The sequence below is a fragment of the Cyprinodon tularosa genome, unplaced genomic scaffold (assembly GCF_016077235.1).
Source record: "Cyprinodon tularosa strain WSP-4 unplaced genomic scaffold, ASM1607723v1 ctg3, whole genome shotgun sequence".
NCBI classification, from domain to species: Eukaryota; Metazoa; Chordata; class Actinopteri; order Cyprinodontiformes; family Cyprinodontidae; genus Cyprinodon; species Cyprinodon tularosa.
The window spans coordinates 589,372-606,505 of record NW_024039007.1 but is presented as its reverse complement, the minus strand read 5'-3'; the positions used below and the strand labels follow the sequence as shown (position 1 = coordinate 606,505).

General features: G+C 38.0%; 1 protein-coding gene and 1 long non-coding RNA gene across 2 annotated transcripts; both read left to right on the top strand.

Annotated features, from left to right (window-relative positions):
- The first annotated feature begins 625 nt into the window (after positions 1-625).
- Positions 626-1,145, top strand: LOC119787513. Its single transcript, XR_005281326.1, has 3 exons — positions 626-855; positions 943-1,002; positions 1,092-1,145. It is a non-coding gene; the product is annotated as an uncharacterized LOC119787513 (long non-coding RNA).
- Positions 1,146-1,246: 101 nt separating this feature from the next.
- Positions 1,247-6,822, top strand: LOC119787512 (adhesion G protein-coupled receptor G3-like). The gene is made up of 14 exons (XM_038291416.1): positions 1,247-1,393; positions 1,549-1,584; positions 1,660-1,713; positions 1,794-1,935; positions 2,057-2,213; positions 2,299-2,427; positions 2,506-2,616; positions 2,691-2,739; positions 3,089-3,189; positions 3,273-3,448; positions 3,530-3,795; positions 3,874-3,964; positions 4,047-4,330; positions 4,430-6,822. The coding sequence occupies exons 1-14, from the start codon at positions 1,366-1,368 to the stop codon at positions 4,546-4,548; spliced, it is 1,743 nt and encodes a 580-aa protein (XP_038147344.1). The 5' UTR covers positions 1,247-1,365; the 3' UTR covers positions 4,549-6,822.
- Positions 6,823-17,134: the final 10,312 nt, after the last annotated feature.

The window sequence follows — 17,134 nt, the reverse complement described above, 5'->3', positions numbered from 1 at the left end:
CTTTCTATCGATTCTTCTTGTGCAAATGCGGAAAAAGCTGCCTCTCTGACAGTCAATCTCACATATCTGCGACTCAGCACCTGTGTCTTACCTTAATACCTTTCCTGTGATAATGCCCCTCTAAAAGTAGTGTTATCATTCTTCTATCTCCTATTAAATGAGATCACATTGTACGATGTATTTCTAATAAGAACTGTTTCACATGAAACACTTACTGTACATACTATTCTCACCAAACTGTGATAACTGTGATTAAATTCAGTGTAAAAAAAAAATGCCATATGTTGCCATCCCTCAAAAATTCCTGCCCCCCTATCGCCACCCCATAAATATTTTTCTAGATCCGCCCCTGCATTCAGGGTAAATAAGACCAGATAATTAGATTAGATTAAGTAAAAGAAAGTGTCTATAAAACATGTATGCATAAAAAAAGAAATTCTTGGTGACTATAAAAATCAATTTTACATACATAAAAACATTAACCAGCCCTCTATCAGTCACGATGTAGGGAAATAGTCCCCAAGTTAACAGTGCTAAACAACGAGACTGCATTTGCAAGTGAAATAGTATATCTATGACACCACATGGGGACATACTGTGGCTTGGTAAAAAAAAAATGTTATGCAGAATTCTTCTGAATGGTGTGAAAGAAGCAGCTCTTCATGAAAGCAGGACTTGAACATGCATATAATCTTTGGCTTACTTCAAACTAATCGTTCTTATATGCTCTAAAAATGGCACGGCTACTAAATCTTCACTGGATGTTGGTTTTCAAGACATTTATTCTCTCTTTGGGGCTTTTGCTTCAGAACCCAGTTTGTGATGCTGTTTGTGATGCTGTTTCTGATGCACCAGGTAAATACTGTAACATATTTGTATTCATAACTAGTATGTATTTGTTTTCGTTTTAACACTTATTTATTTGTTTTATATTTATTACAGAGTTTAAAAAGATACTGTTTATCGGTGGTAAAATTGATAATGGTACAACATTTCCATCAAGTAAGCTTGGCTTTTCATCATGAAATATTCTACATAAAGTGGATATTCAAAATAAGAAAAAAAATATATTTTGTGGTTTTATTTTCTAGCTGCTGTTAAGAAAAAGTTTTGTTTTAACATCCAGGAAAACAGAAACAATGAAGGTAGAGACTTTCTGGTTTTCTATGGTTTAAAAAAATGAAGGTTTTGTTGTTACTAACTTAATATTTCTGACATTGTGTATTTTTAGTCTGTTGTGAAGATTTTGACTGCAATGTAGAATTAACTCAGAAGGACGAGACCTACGAAATAACTCTGAATGAAAATTCCCTACAAGAGCAAGACATTGTAGTGTTGCGGAATACATCCGGAAATTTCTCATGTATGCCATCAGCTTTATATGAGAAGAAAGGTAAAAAAAAAAAAATAATATATATAATAATAATAATCCTGCAGTTATAAACAGCAAAAGGGAAAGGTTGCCCCCTACTGTTGGAAAAGTAGCAAATATTCTAATTTTTTTGCACTGTTTTATCTTTAAACAAAGCATGAAATATTTCCCCTCAGGTCTCATCCTACAAATTCACAACTGCCTAAAACCAGGTAAGTGTGCTGATTAACGCTGGATTTGTCCAGAAAAGTGATTGCTCCTAACATGGTCTCATAATTCGTTTTAAGGTGGCAGAAACATCAGGCTGACTAAATGTGACAAGTGTCAAGAGAAATGTGAAGGTCATTTTGTGTTTATTAGTTCCTTTAAAACAAATATCAAAGAAACATTATATTGACACCATATATCTGTCTTTTTACAGATTTTAAAAAGAGGAAATATGACTTAGAGTTTAACAATTTTACAAAAAAGTGTGAGAAAAATTGTGAGCTACCAGGGATCAGCCCAGATATGGCTATCACCTTGGATGACTGGGACACGCCTATAAGTGCTACAAAAGCAGTGTAAATATAAGTTATTGATCTCACAATTAAAGGGACAGAAAAAAAACAACCACCATGAGCTGTGTCTTTGTGCAACTTTAATGGTAATATTACTTAACCTAAATCATCATTATCTCTATAGAAATATCATGAATGATCTTGGCTCCATGCTAAACCGGATGGGAAATGCAAGTACAGCAGAGATTAAAATGGGCAACGTTACAGGGGTGATTGCTAAACTGCCCTTGAAAAATCAAACAAGCCAAAAATTTGGTTTTACATTGGAAAAGAAAGTGAAGGTTAGTAGTATCTGTTTACACAACATTACAGAGAAGTTACTATGAATATCATCTGAATTCTTCTAATATTGTCTGCTTGTAATAGGTTCTCGAGGAAAAAGACCTGTTGACGCACTTCTCTCAAAGCGTTTATCTTCCTGAGGAAGCCTGTGAAATGGCGGTTGAAAAAAATGGCACATTTGCAGGAGTTATGGTTTTTCCAGACATGCCTCAGGTAAAAACCAAGGAAGATCTTATTCTCATAGAAACTACACATAATCATTTAATAGAATATGTATTCTATTCTCAACAGATTGACCAAAATCACTCACTTTTGAATAATACTATGCTGGGGATTGAAATGGGAGCAAACATACATAATCTTACAAAAACCATCGACATGCATTTCACCAATGTGAACACGGTAAAGAGATGTAGACAATGTTTATACCAATATTCAATTTCTGTTCAAAACCTTTCATTTTTGCTCTGATACAGACTGGATTGAACGCCACATGTGTTTCATGGGATGGGAGAAACAGCTCTGGTAGGTTGCTTTCACAGGTCATCTTTCCGTCTTGTAAAGGTTATACATAATGGGTTAAGAGTTGTGATATATCAGCTGATTTATCTCACTTTAAATTAAATTTATAGATTAAATCATGTCCTTTCTTTAAATGCTGTAGACATTTTCTCCAAATAAGGACATTTGTCATCTGAAAAAAAAAAAAAAACAAGTCTGGAATGATTTATCCACAGATTTTATTGTAATATCATCTGTTTAAAAAAAAACAACAACAACAAAAAACACTCTTTTACTGAACATACAGTTTCATAACTGAGTGTCATTGAATCCATTAAACATCCTTTTACTTCCTCTTTATGTTGTCCATCAGGAACAAATTTAAGCTGGGTCACTGATGGTTGTCTAACAAATATCGTCAATGACAGCATCACATGCCAATGCTCTCATCTTACATTTTTTGCGATTCTCATGGTAGGACATTTTCCATGTGATTTCTTAAAACCACTTTTAATATTTCTCTTGTTTTCTAAGTTAATGTTCTTGTTTAAAACCAGTCACCGTTCGGCATAGGAAATTCCGATAGTAATGGAAATCCTAGTAATTCCACTGATGACATGACTGGACAGATCAGTGCCGCTGACTTGAAAGCACTGACCCAAATCACAAAAGCCGGCTGCGGCATGTCCATGTTCTTCCTGGGTGTGGCTCTCTTCATGCATTTTCTCATAAGGTATAAATATTAAATGATCAGCTTTTAAAATTTATGATTGCTCTCTTCACGTTTTGTTAACATAAACTATTTGACATACAGGAAAAATAAAGCCAGCCAAGCTGTACAGATCCTGATGAATCTCTTCATTGCCTTGTTCTTCCTGAACTTAACTTTTCTGATTAACGAGTCAATTGCTAACCTGGATAACATGGCAGCATGTGTGGTGATGGCTGCATTTATGCACTATAGCATGCTCGCCACGTTCACTTGGTTCTTCATGCAGGCTTTGCACCTGTACTTCAATCTACAGAAAGTTCCCACAGACATCAAATACTACGTGTTCAAGATTTGCTGCACTGGATGGAGTAAGAGATCTGAGTTTAAAACATTAATTAATTTGAGTTGACACTAAAAGCTGAAAGAAAATGCTCCTATCTTTTCAGTTATTCCAAGTCTGGTGGTGGTTGGACTTCTTTCTGCAAGCAAATATGATAGCATTCACATTTCTGCTGATAATGAAACCTCAGCAACAATGTGAGGAAATAATACAGATAATTACAATTTTAAATTGAATTTACATGCTCTAAAATGACTGTGTTTCTTTCATGACACTTAGGTGCTGGATCCCCGATGCTAAAATACACCTAGGTGTAAACATTGGTTACTATATCATTGTATTTTTCTTCACTTTAACCATATTCATCTTAACCGCTGTGCAGATCACATACTTTGCATCTAAAGATGCAAAAGCCAAGAAAAATGGCTCCACCAAGAAAAGGTTTCTCTCTCTTCTTAGTCTTTTCATTCTTTTGGGCATCACATGGGGATTTGCTTTTTTTAGCTATGGCCCTCTGCTTCTTCCTTCCTACTACATCTTCACCATCCTCAACTCCTTTCAAGGTAGGCCAAAACATAACTCGTAACATGCTGGATTTCACAGAAATTACAAAATTTCCAAAAATAATCAAACCAATTCCTTATGTGTTTGTGTGTTTGCAGGATTTTTCCTGTTCGTCTACTACTACTTTTCAAGCAGGATAGTTGTAGATGACAAAAAACAACTTGAAACCCAGAGCAGTGGCACAGAAAACACGAACATCTCATCTTCCACCGGATAAGTTCCCCTTTCCCCATCCCTAGTGTGACTAGTATGGATTTGTAATATTTAAGGATTGGAGCTATAGCTTAAAATATCAGAGATAACTAATAAAATGAATGGGTTTTAATCTTAAAAGCAAAATTCCATACGGTTAGCTGCTGGATTTTCGGTATGGGGGTAAACGATGTGAATATGTAGGAATAATCATCCTAAATTGATTTCCTTACAGTACCTCCATTGTACATTGTTAACCAATATTCATTATGGGTATAAACTTTAATTTTAAGGAAGATCTGAAGTAAAACACTGATATCTGAAAAAAGGGGGAAAAGCATGACAGGAGGAGGACCTTAATAAGAAACCCATGGAGAACATAGATGTAATGCTGTTTATTATGAGATTGAATCTATCACTTAAAAACATAAAACATATAAAGACATAAAAACACACTTAGATTGCTTTAAAGTAGACCTTTTATAGTATGCCATCTAAACTTAACATGCTTCAGAGATTAAATTTCACAGAAAGGTTGTTCAAATCAGCCAGCATTTAAAGGTTATTGCCAAGCTGGTGTGTACTATTTTAAGCTAAAGTGATGGACCTAAAACCATCTTCACAAAAGATTCAGATTTCAGAGTTTTTTATGGGAAGTCAACAATGCTGTTAAAACCCAAGGAGTTTTCACATTTTAATGGGTAAAAATGAAAAAAACATAGAAATAGTATGGTTGTATAAGATTGGAAACCTGTATAGAATTAAGGATGTCTGTCTAAGAATATTTTAAATACCTAAATGCATGTCTAGATGTGTCATCATTTAACCAATGTTTCCACTTTCTGCTTGGCCTTTTATGGCATTTCCTAGTCACATCGGTTTCAACACAGAAACAATATAAAGATATATTTTTAGGTATGATAGTAGGGAAATATGCTACTCTACAAGTATGCCATGGTTAAGTAGGTATTCATAACAACTGCAAATACCTGTCAGCATTGGCACTAAATCTTCATATGTCTTAGATTAATGAAGATAAATTTCATTCAATAGGCAAAAAAAGAGCAGTTTAAATCAATACAAGATTGGATTCATTAGTTGGTGTTATATGTTTTAGAACAAACAAACCCCATATCTGATTATTAAAAATATTTAGGTTGTCCTACAAGGTGAGAGCTCTGAAATTTGACAGTTATTTTCTGGCAAAGAATAGCAATTATTTTAAAGTCAGAATGTACCATGTTGATCATTGTATAGCATAAAAACAGATCTCTTTTTTCCCTAAAGGACTACAATTTTATTCTCAGTACAGTTGTACAGGTTATAGGTACCACTCAACGGGATGATCTCTTTCAATTGTTATATTTTTCTGATTCATCCTTGTTTTTATGTTTTATAATGACTTCTTATTTATGGATTGAACCTTGAAATACATGTATGTCCTTTAATCCTTTGAATCATTTAAAGTGTGAAACCAAAATAGAAACAGCTCTAGTATAATAAAAACCTAACATGATAGTTGTTTTCGCTCTACTCTCTCTAAGCTGAAACGGCATGGCAGAAAAACCTCTCTGTAAAACTGTTCTGTTATTGTCTGTGTAATGCAACGTGGCTGCAGATTTTTCCGGGACATCTGGTTGGTTGATCGGGATTTCAGAGCATCTGCTAAATCTCCGAGAGAGGCGGGCCAGAGAAAATCCCTTGTCATGAGAAGAGATCCAATGCTAAATGTCCTGTCGTGTACTTTCAACTATCAAAGGGTCATATAAGCTAGTTACTAACCCCCTGCCCCTGAAACAAGTCTCATGTCAGAACAGTTCTTTGATCTTGATACCTTATAAAGTCTGTTCAGTAAAAGTGAATAAAATAAAATCGGACAACTGCAAGGCATTTGGTTAATGTCATCCAAGGAGTCCTGAATATGTGGAAACCATTTTCCCATTTGTTTTTCTTTTGGTAAAGGGAAAACAAAGGGTGTTTCAAAACTCAAAGTTTGACCAGCCATGTGTTTAAAACTTTTGATAAAAGTTCAACATTTAAGGGGCTTAGAAAAAATCCTGAAGAGTATCTCATTTATGGAACTTACCTTCTTAGTTTGTTTTTGTCTGTTTTATGTATTGTGATTTTATTTATTTAACTACTAATTATCATTTTTATTTGTTATCACTACTTTATACTTAACAAGGATATATGTTGTCTCCATTTTGGGCTAAAGGTGAATCCAAGTGACAGTCTTCTCTAACTATTACCCCTCCTTATTTAAAAATGAAAATCTATTATGTGTAATTAACTCTGTTGATGAAATAAAACTTTTTCTTTCATAAAAATAGGGAATATTTAGCTTCATTTATATTTCTTTCTCACTCCCCTTAGTTCTTATGTCTTCTTTATTCTCATCTCCCTTTCCGTCTCTGTGTCTGTTGTACACGGTTTTAATCCCTAGATATATAAAGTTTTATATGCAAGTACCAACTTCTGGCAACAGTCATAATGATCTACTTGTGAAAGCAAAGCTGTTGGACAATCAGCTAGCTCTTGGACACCTATATATTTATATATATATAAAAAGAAAAAGACTAGCAAAATAAATAGAATTAGACTAACAAACTCAAAAATGAATATCAAATAAAAAAATTTGACTGTCAAATGCATTAGACAAACACACTGAACACGTGCAAAGAAAAAATGCAGTAAAAGATGAAACATTGCAATGACAGAAAATAGAGAGCAATATAAAATCTCCTTGCAAACATGGATGAAATTATACTGACCTTTATAAGTTTTGGTGTTAAACTTATTAACATGAATCTGTTAGGGTTTGGTTGAGGTTTTGGGGACCCATATGCAGAGGCCAGGAGACGAAGGTGAGTTTTTGTAGTTTTAATGGAGTGTTCACAACAGGTAACAGAGGGAGGAATCCAAAATCCCAACACAAAAACGCTAAACAAGGCAGGAATCCAAAAATCCAGCACAAAAATCCAAACAATCCAGAATCATGGAGTCATCCGCGAAAAAAACATGCACAAGGAGCCGGGGAAAGATGGGGAACCAGCACCTAGTAACTGCACAGGGAGAGTATTTATGGCTGACTGAACAAAGACAGGACTAATGAGTTGATTTGGAGCAGGTGTGAACAGAGTCTTCTAGAAAGGAGCTAGAGAAAAGGGGACCAACACAAGAGGGCAACAGAGGGCAATGAAGAAATACTCAAATACATCCAGAAAACACAACAAAATAGGAATTAAACCAATAAAACTAGAAAACAAAGAAAAACACAAATCAATGTGAAACTGAAAACTCAAAGAAAACTCACTGAAATTAAACCTAACCTTTATTACCTTAAAGCCATTTGACATTTTATGCTCTTTAAGGTTAAATTACTTGTTTTAGAATACCTTCTGTAATGGCTATGTAAAGCTTTGTACAACACAATCTAGAGGCCTACACTATAAAAGCAAGAAATAATAGACACTGGAGAATTTAGCCAAGAAACATCTCTACAAAAAATAGAAAATACAGTCACTTTTGTGATTAATAGCATAAAGTCAGAATCAGATGTTTATATGAAAATGAAAGCATGAATTGACATTTAAAAAGGTTATTTGTAAATAAAAGTAGTTAAAGAGAGATGGAGCTGTATGAAACTTACACTAAAATCACAATATATTTGACGTGTTTATGTTTCATTCATAAAAATACAGATCTTAAAACACAAAGTGAAATGAAACGCCAAAAAAGAGTGATATATGATTTCAATCTTTGTAGTATAGGCTTCCACAGTAGAAAAATGACACTTTCAGTGCTTTGTAACAGCTCTGCCATCCAACATTTACGCAGCTGAAGACGCACCTATTTGCAGCATAGTCCAGTGCTCCATGTGAGTTTTCTGTTGTTGTTCTTGTTCTGATTGGACAGGTCTGCTCTGATCAGCACAGATACACAGATTATTCCTGATTCAGAATCCAAATCGTGATACTTTTTTTTCTTTTTGCAGAGAAGCCCCAACCACCACTCTAAATCTTTTGAGTATCTCTGCCCAGTTCTTGCAGTTCTTGTCATACTCTCTGACTCTGTAATCTCAAAGTCCACCCTGGATGTTTCGGACCAGTAAACTCTGATGCCTCCTTGTTTCTCAGCATCACTATCCTTTCCTGAGGATGATGTGGATGATGGTTCTACCAATGTAGATGCTCAACCATCAAGGTTTTCATCCATTTTTATTGGTCTATAGTCAGAGGGCTACTAAACATATGATATTTGTATAAAAATAAGCCTGTTTGATTTATAATAACTCAGAACCATCTATTATGTCCTGCTGCGTGACTTTGATGCAAAATGACCTCACTAAAATTGGCCGTAATTTCTAAATAATTGTTACATTGTCCAGGCAAAATATTAAGTCAGTCAAATGAACAAATCAGTAACACTATCTTCCATCATCCCATATCAGTGATTTTGCCCTCAAATTGAGCAGCTAAATGGGCTGATCTGCCAAAGGAATTAGTATTTCTGGTCTTAAATAAAGATATTTAGATATTATGCACTAGAAATAAGATAAAAGAGATGTTTATCTTATTCTAAACATAAATCATCTTAATCCATCTGCAAATTGTCTTACCTCCTTGTAACGAAGGCCCAGTCCATTACTGGCAAAGAAGCACATGCACTTTAACTGAAATATTTGAAACATGTACATGGCACTTTTTATAGTTCACTGCAATTTTAAGTTATTGTGTAAGTTGTGATTACATGTTTGGGGAATTATTTATAGTTATGGTCTTTGGTTTTAAATGTTTTCTATATGGCTGCTAGGTTATTTTACATGGGTTATTGGTGGGTTTTAATGGAGGAGTTTAGTTTAGTTTGAGCAAATCTTATGTTGTGGCACACCCTAGTGGTTTTTAATAGTTTTGCATAGTTAAGTTTGAGCCCTTTAAAAGGCATTTAGTTCTTTTACTGAGGGTTGGGACTCAGTTCATTGGAAAAGGGGTTGGCTTGTGAGAGGAGTGACAGGTTGGGTGTTTCAAAGTCGCTTGTGGTGAAATGTCCTGGGACGTGACTAGCGAGGAAACAGGAAGCAATTTTTGTGTGGGATGGAAGAAGGAAATACTGAAAACAAAGAAGAATGGAATAGTCAAAAAATTAGGAAAAGTGGAAAAAGTGGAGACCAAATGAAGGGGAGTCCAGTACAGAAGAATCAAGTGATGAACAATCTAGAAATTCCACAGTAAAACAAAATAATTATGTCATATTAAAGCTAGTTAATCAGGGAGAGCCTTTTGCATATTGGAATCCGGTGCAGTTGAAAAAAAATTGTAGGAGAAGTCGGAAGTGCCAAAATCCTGTATAGTGGAGACCTGTTAATAAATAAATAAATGCACAGACAGAGCTCAACACGGGAAAGCTATATGCATCAACAAGATTGAGGGGAAAAGAGTTTAGTGCAGCTTGGTGGAGTACAAAAGAATAAGCAGGGGAGTCATTGGAGGAGTTCCTGTAAAAGTAACTGACAAAGAGATTATTGAAATTATAAGTGGTGCAGAAGTAAAAGAAGTGAAACAGTTATAAACAACAAGAACTGGAGAAAGGTCTGACAGCTTATCAATGTTGATAAAAAGTGAAGAAAAGCAACCACCCAGTAAGGTTTTCATTTAATTCATCACCTCTGATCACATAGCAGCTGTCTGTAAGGGCAAACAAAGATGAGAAAGGTGTGATGGAGAGCATGAATATGGAAAGTGTAGTAATGAAGTTAAAATAAATGCTGTAACTGTGGTGGAGATAAGGAAAGTGAAACTGGAGCTCAGAATAAGTTATGCTGAAGCTGGAAAAAAAAAAATCCCATCCCAGTTAGAAAGACCCAAATCAACAGTGGCCCAAATGAAAAGTCCAAAACCTCTGGAGTCCCGCAAAATCGCAAAAAACTCATTGATTGTTAAAAAGAAAGATTTTGTACTTTTTATGGTAGAAGTAATCAATTGTAGTGCTCAGATGACAAAGAAAACAGAAAAAATCAGAATAATAGTGAAAGCTGCAGAAAAGTATCTTGAAGTGACAGATTTAAATTGGGAAACGGCTGAAAGTATGATGGGAGAACGAGTAGGGAAATTAGAACCTGGCAGAGTTACATTAGCATAAAGACAAATTAGTAATTATGATGATAAATTTGATTATGTATTTCATTATGTTGGGTTAAAATATACAGTTCGGAAAAATATATTATAACTCATTTTATTTATTTATTTATTTATTTTTTTTCTGGGGTGAGTCTTGTTTCCTGTTTCCTCGTTTAACTGCTTATCAGTTGGTGGCGGTAATGCACTTCAACTAGTTTGCCAACATCCATAACACACTAAGAGACTTTTAACTTTTAACAACACTTTATTTACAAAGTTCAAAACTTATAAACAATTGACATAAAAAGTGTCAGTTAAAAATTATTATTAAGAGAAGCTTGTTAAAATGTAATTCTCCTTCATCTGAAACTCAAGTCTTATTCTTTTACGTTGCACTTCCACAGAGCCACAGCATCAAGGTCAGGCCCCTCCTGCACTCTCTGCGGGTCAGGTAAATGACCATCTTTGCTTCACTGATTAAAAAATATAAAAGTCGGGACTTTGGCTTATTTTTTCTGTTTTGGGAAACTCCTCCTATAAAGAGCCTTTGTAAAAACTGTCCCAAAAAGACTAAAAACTCTAATTAAAAGGTTAAAAATTGTCTTTAGTTTTGTGCATTCCATAAAAACATGGAACACATGTTCAGACAGGCCGCAGAAAGGACACTCGTATAAAACACCCCGATTAATAACCGATAAAAACAAGTTTGTGGTGATGTCACCGTGTAAAATTCTCCATTGGAGATCAACAGTTCGTTTTTTGATTGGAGGCTTGTATAAAGCCCTCCCCTTGGGTGCTTTTCCCTGAATATTTTCAGTTCAGATTCTCCTTTACAGTATTATTTTACACGCCACCTGTGTCTCATTAAACTAGTGTTACCTCAGAGCCCAAAGGAAGTTTAAAAATTAGTTCATCATCTTTTTATCCTTTTTTATTTTTAAGGTAGAAGGGAATTGTTAAATTAAAAAGGAACTTCTCTCTGGTTTTTTACATTATTTTATGAAATCAAATTTGAGAAATCTTATTTTGATTTTTGGTTTGGAATTAAAAAATAAAATAAATGAATAATATGCAAATTTTACTCATATTTTCATTGTTGGTTTCAAATTGAATGCATTCATGCATTTAACAAACCCACTCTCCCTATTTAATCCATTTAAACAGTGATAGATTGAGAGAAATCAAATAGCACTGATTTTTTCTCTTTCATTCCAAAAACAGAACAATAAATAACCACAAGCCTACAAGGACCACTCGGTAGAATTATGTTTTTAACAGTAATAAGAAATAAAGAGATAAATCTAGGCAGATGAAGTAGAAATAGGCCAATTACAAATGACCAAACTATTTGGGCAAACTACATATCACCTTACCAAAAAGTCAAGACAAAGAGGGTAAACTTGTAAGAATCCACAGCCTTTCAGGAGATTCAAAAAGGAGCTGTGAACACTTTACAAAGTCTTTCATGCAGCAAGGGTCTTTAGATAGCAAAATGTAGACCAAATTGGTCAGGATAAATTTTTTAGTCAATATTTTGACCTTTTGCAAGGTCAAAATATTCTCTTTAATCTCTCTTTAATAAACTAAAACTCTCTTTAATAAACTAAAACACAGTTATGGAGCTTTAACTCGTTCTGAGGGAGGGGGGGCCATTGGGTCTGAGTGGACCATGTTCCGTGGCTCTATTGTTTAGTTGGAGCTGTGGTTGCAAGGTTGTTAGTGTATGTCGCAGCAGCAACCCTCCAACATGCTAGTGAACACTAGCAGTGAGGGAAGCTCTCAAGCTGAAGAAAGAGTCCTATCGGGCTTTATTTGCTTGAGGGAGTCCGGAAGCAGCTGATGTGTACCGGCAGTCAAAGTGGCGGGTGGCTGGCTGGTCGCTAAGACAAAACGCGGGCATTGGAAGAGTTTGAACCATGGAAAAAGACTTATGTAAGGCTTCGAAGTGATTCTGGTCTAGCCAGTAGTGGTGCAGTACCAACACTATTTATAGTGGGAGTGGGGTGCTGCTGACCTTGACTAAGGATGTCGTATGTCAGTGGGCGGAGTCCTTCGATGACATCCTTAATCCCACCAACAAGTCTTCCACTAGGGAAGCAGAGGCTGGGGGCTCTAGGTTGGGTTCTCCCATCTTTGGTGCTGAGGTCAGTGAGGTGGTTAAAAAGCTCCCCAGTGGTAAGGCACCAGGGGTGGATAAGATTCACCCTAAGTACCTTAAGGCTTTGGATGTTGTGGGGCTTTGTTGATTAACGCGACTCTGTAACATTGCAAGGACATCAGGGGCAGTTCCCCTGGATTGACAGACTGGAGTGGTGGTCCCCCTATTTTAAAAGAGGGACCAGAGGCTGTGTTCCAAATACAGAGGATTCTTACTCTTAAGCCTCCCTGGCAGGGTCTATTCCGGGGTTCTGGAAAGCAAGGTCAGTCTGATAACCGAATCTGGGTTTCAGGAGGAGCAGTGTGGTTTTTGTCCTGGCCGTGGAAAACTGGATAAGCTCTACACCCTCAGCAGGATCCTGGAGGGTGCATGGGAGTTTGCCCAACTAGTCTACACATGTTTCGTGAATCTATTGTCACACATGTCATCTCAAGGCACTTTACAGTTCAACCAGATCATACAGTCAAATTGATACAAAGTTTTCTATCTAAGGAAAACCAGTTGATTGCATCGACTCATTGACTCAAATACAATCCCTCACACTAAGCATGCTTGTAGCGACAGTGGAGAGGAAAAACTCCCTTTTAACAGGAAGAAACCTCCAGCAGAACCAGGCTCAGTGTGAGCGGCCATCTGCCGAGGCCGACTGGGGTTCAAGGAGACGGAAGCAGAGACACAAAAAGCAGCTGTAAAAGGCGGCCCCGTCCAGGAAACACACAGCCAGGCAGACGAGCTCTGAGCCAGCTCCCATGCCAGAGGACGAAGAGAGCACATCCACCCAGTTACAGGACCACACTGGAAAACAGGCCGATCTCCAACATCTATAAACAAGGGTGTTGATGGAAGCAGCACAGCTGATGTTTCTTTCCAGGATGACGTCACAGCCAAACAGGAACAGACGAGGCAAAGCTACTCTGAGGAAAAGCAGATAGAGCAGAACGTTAGAGATTGAACTAACAGATTCTGCAGAATAGGAGAACAGAGAGAGAATGAAGCAGAATGATGAAATGGGGGTCCCTATGTCCTCCAGAAGTCTAAGCCTATAGCAGCATAACTATAGAGATAGCTCAGGATAACCTGAGCCACCCTAACTATAAGCTTTATCAAAAAGGAAAGTTTTAAGCCTAGCCTTAAAAGTAGACAGGGTGTCTGCCTCATGGACTTGAATTGGTAGTTGGTTCCACAGGAGAGGAGCCTGATAACTAAAAGATCTGCCTCCCATTCTATTTTTAGAAATTCTAGGAACCACTAGTAAACCTGCAGATTGAGAGCGAAGTGCTCTGTTAGGAACATAAGGAACAATCAGATCTCTGATATAAGATGGAGCTTGGCCATTTAAGGCTTTATATGTGAGAAGGAGGATTTTAAATTCAATTCTGGATTTAACAGGAAGCCAATGAAGAGAAGATAGGAGAGATGTGATCCCTCTTTTTAATTTTCATCAGAACTCTGGCTGCAGCATTTTGGATCAGCTGAAGGCTTTTAACTACAGTTTGTGGACTTCCTGATAGTAAAGAATTACAATAGTCCAGCCTTGAAGTAACAAATCTAGAGAAGGCATTTGGTCATGTCCCATGGGGGGTCCTGTGGGTGGTACTCCAGGAGTATGGAGCACCAGGCCTCTGTATGACCGGTATCATCAACTACCTCACTGACCGTCCTCAGTACGTGCGGCTGCATGGCTGCCAGTCAGAGGTGGCACTCTGCAGCACCGGGGCCCCCTAGGGCACCGTACTGTCTCCATTTCTTTTCACCCTCTACACCTCGGACTTCACCTACAACACGGACAGCTGCCACCTCCAGATGTTCTCCGATGACTCGGCCATTGTGGGCTGTGTGTCTAAAGGGAACGAGCTGGAATACCGGTCGGTCATCATGGACTTTGTGAACTGGTGTGAGAGAAACCATCTGTCTCTGAACACCAGTAAGACCAAGGAGATGGTGATCGACTTCAGGAGAAGACCACCACCCCACCCCCCCGTGAACATCCAGGGACAGGACATAGAAACTGTGGAGAGTTTCAAATACCTGGGTGGTATCAGTAATCACATCAGTAATAAACTGGACTGGCCTCACAACACTGACGCTCTGTACAAAAAGGGCCAGAGCTGCCTCCACCTCCTGAGAAGGCTGAGGGCCTTTGGAGTGAGCAGGCCCCTCCTTAAAACCTTTTATGACTCTGTGGTGGCCTCAGCCCTCCTCTACGCTGTCGTCCGCTGGGCCCCTGGAAGCTCAGAGCGGGACAGAAAGAGACTGAATAAGCTGGTGAGGAAGGCCACCTCTGTCCTGGGCTGCCCTCTGGATTCGGTGGAGAAAGTGGCTGAGAGGAGGATGCTGTCCAAACTCACATCCATCATGGACAACACCTCTCACCCCCTGCACCAGACTGTAGAGGAGCTGAGCAGCTCCTTTAGTCAGAGACTTAGACACCCTGTCTGTAAGAAGGAGCGCTACCGCAGGTCATTCATTCCTGCTGCCACCAGACTCTATAATAATGCACTATAACCACAATAACTCTTGCAAAAACCACTGTGCAGCTATATTATAGTTTTTTTATTTATTGACTGTGCAATATTCTGTGCAAAATGCTGAATGGGCAATATATCTGAATAGAATAGTCATACCACTACCTCACCATTGTTCCTTACCTACTACACTTTAACGTTAAAGTAAATCCACCTGTATATAAGCCATCCGGATTGTACATATGACACCTCAAATCTCTGTGCTACTCCCTTGTATTTTTTTTTTCTTATTTCTATTTGTTTTTCATTGTGTATTATACATGTACACTTGCACCTTAATCCTTATTTATGTTGATATACTGTATATACCTTGATATACTGTATATATATATTGTTTATTTTAAATGCACCTTTTTCCTCCTTGTTTGCACCTTCTTTAATTACTATGCCATTATGTGACCTGTGAATTTCTCCGCTGTGAGATCAATAAAGCTCATCTAATCTAATCTGTCAAAGCCTGGTCTGCATTCCCGGCAGTAAGTCGGACTCGTTTCCGGTGAGGGTTGGACTCCACCAAGGTTGCCCTTTGTCACTGATTCCGTTCATAGCTTTTATGGACAGAATTTCTAGGCACAGCCAGTTGTTGAGGGGATCCGTTTTGGTGGCCTTAAGAACCCGTTATTTGCAGATAACGTTCTATTGACTTCATCAGGGCGTGATTTACAGCTCTTACTGGAGTGGTTCGCAGCCGCGTGTGAAGCGACTGGGACGAGGTGCCTCCAAATCTGAGACCACGGTCTTGAGCCGGAAAAGGGTAGAGTGCCTTCTCAGGGCTGTGGAGGATGTACTGCCCCTATTGGGGGAATTAAAGTATCTTGGGGTCTTATTCATGAATGAGGGAAAGATGGAGGGAGAGATTGATAGGCAGATTGGTGCAGCAGCTGCTGTGAAGCGTTTGCGCTATACCAATCCATTGTAGTGAAGCCAAAAGCCAAAAGGCCAAAAGACAAGGCTCTTGATTTACCAGTTAATCTACGTTCCTACCCTCATCTATTATCATGAGGTTTCATGACCGAAAGAAGAGGATCCCGGATACAAGCGGCTGAAATGAGTTTTCTCCATAATGTGTATGGGCTCTCCTTTGGAGATAGGGTGAGGAGCTCAGTCATCCAGGGAGGACTCAGAGTGGAACCGCTGCTCCTCAATGTCGAGAGGAGCCAGTTGAGGTGGCTTAGGCATTTGGTTAGGATGCCTCATAGGCGCCTCCCTGGTAAGGTGTTTCAGGCACGTCCCAGTGTGAGGAGACCCAGAGAGAGACCCAGGACACGTTGGAGGGACTATTTTTCTCAGCTGGCAAGGGAACACCTTGGGATTCCCCTGGAGGAGCTGGCCCAAGTGGCTGGGGAGAGGGAGATCTTGGCCTCCCTACTAAAGATGCTACCCCCCGCAAACTGACCCCGGATAAACGGAGAAGATGGCTGGAGGGATGGACAATTACTGAAGTTTATGCGCTTAGTCACATATTATTAACCATATAAGTATACATTATTTAACATCCTTTAGCAGTAGTGTGGGACAGCAGACCCAATGTAACAAAAACACAAACAAATGACTGTTACGATGACGAGTCACAAAGACTTTCTATTCAGTGAGATCCATATGCAAACGTGTTCCTGCACTGCTATTTGTTTGTTTCATTTTTATCAGACTGAATTTTAAGGAAGCAGGGGATCTAAGCATTTAGTTGTTTCACACATGGCAGACAAACAACACAACTGTCAAAAAAGAAGGAAATGGAAACTCTGGATCATACCTAATTTGCTTGTGATGTTTAAAAGTAAAACCTATTCAGATCAAAATAAGCTCATGGGA

Bases quoted from the DNA above. Each gene is read 5' to 3' on its own strand.
- LOC119787512 (XM_038291416.1), top strand. From the start codon at position 1,366: ATGCCATCAGCTTTATATGAGAAGAAAG. The intron at 1,936-2,056 runs GTAAATATAAGT...TTATCTCTATAG, and splicing joins ATAAGTGCTACAAAAGCAGT to AAATATCATGAATGATCTTG. The intron at 3,965-4,046 runs GTGAGGAAATAA...CATGACACTTAG, and splicing joins AATGAAACCTCAGCAACAAT to GTGCTGGATCCCCGATGCTA.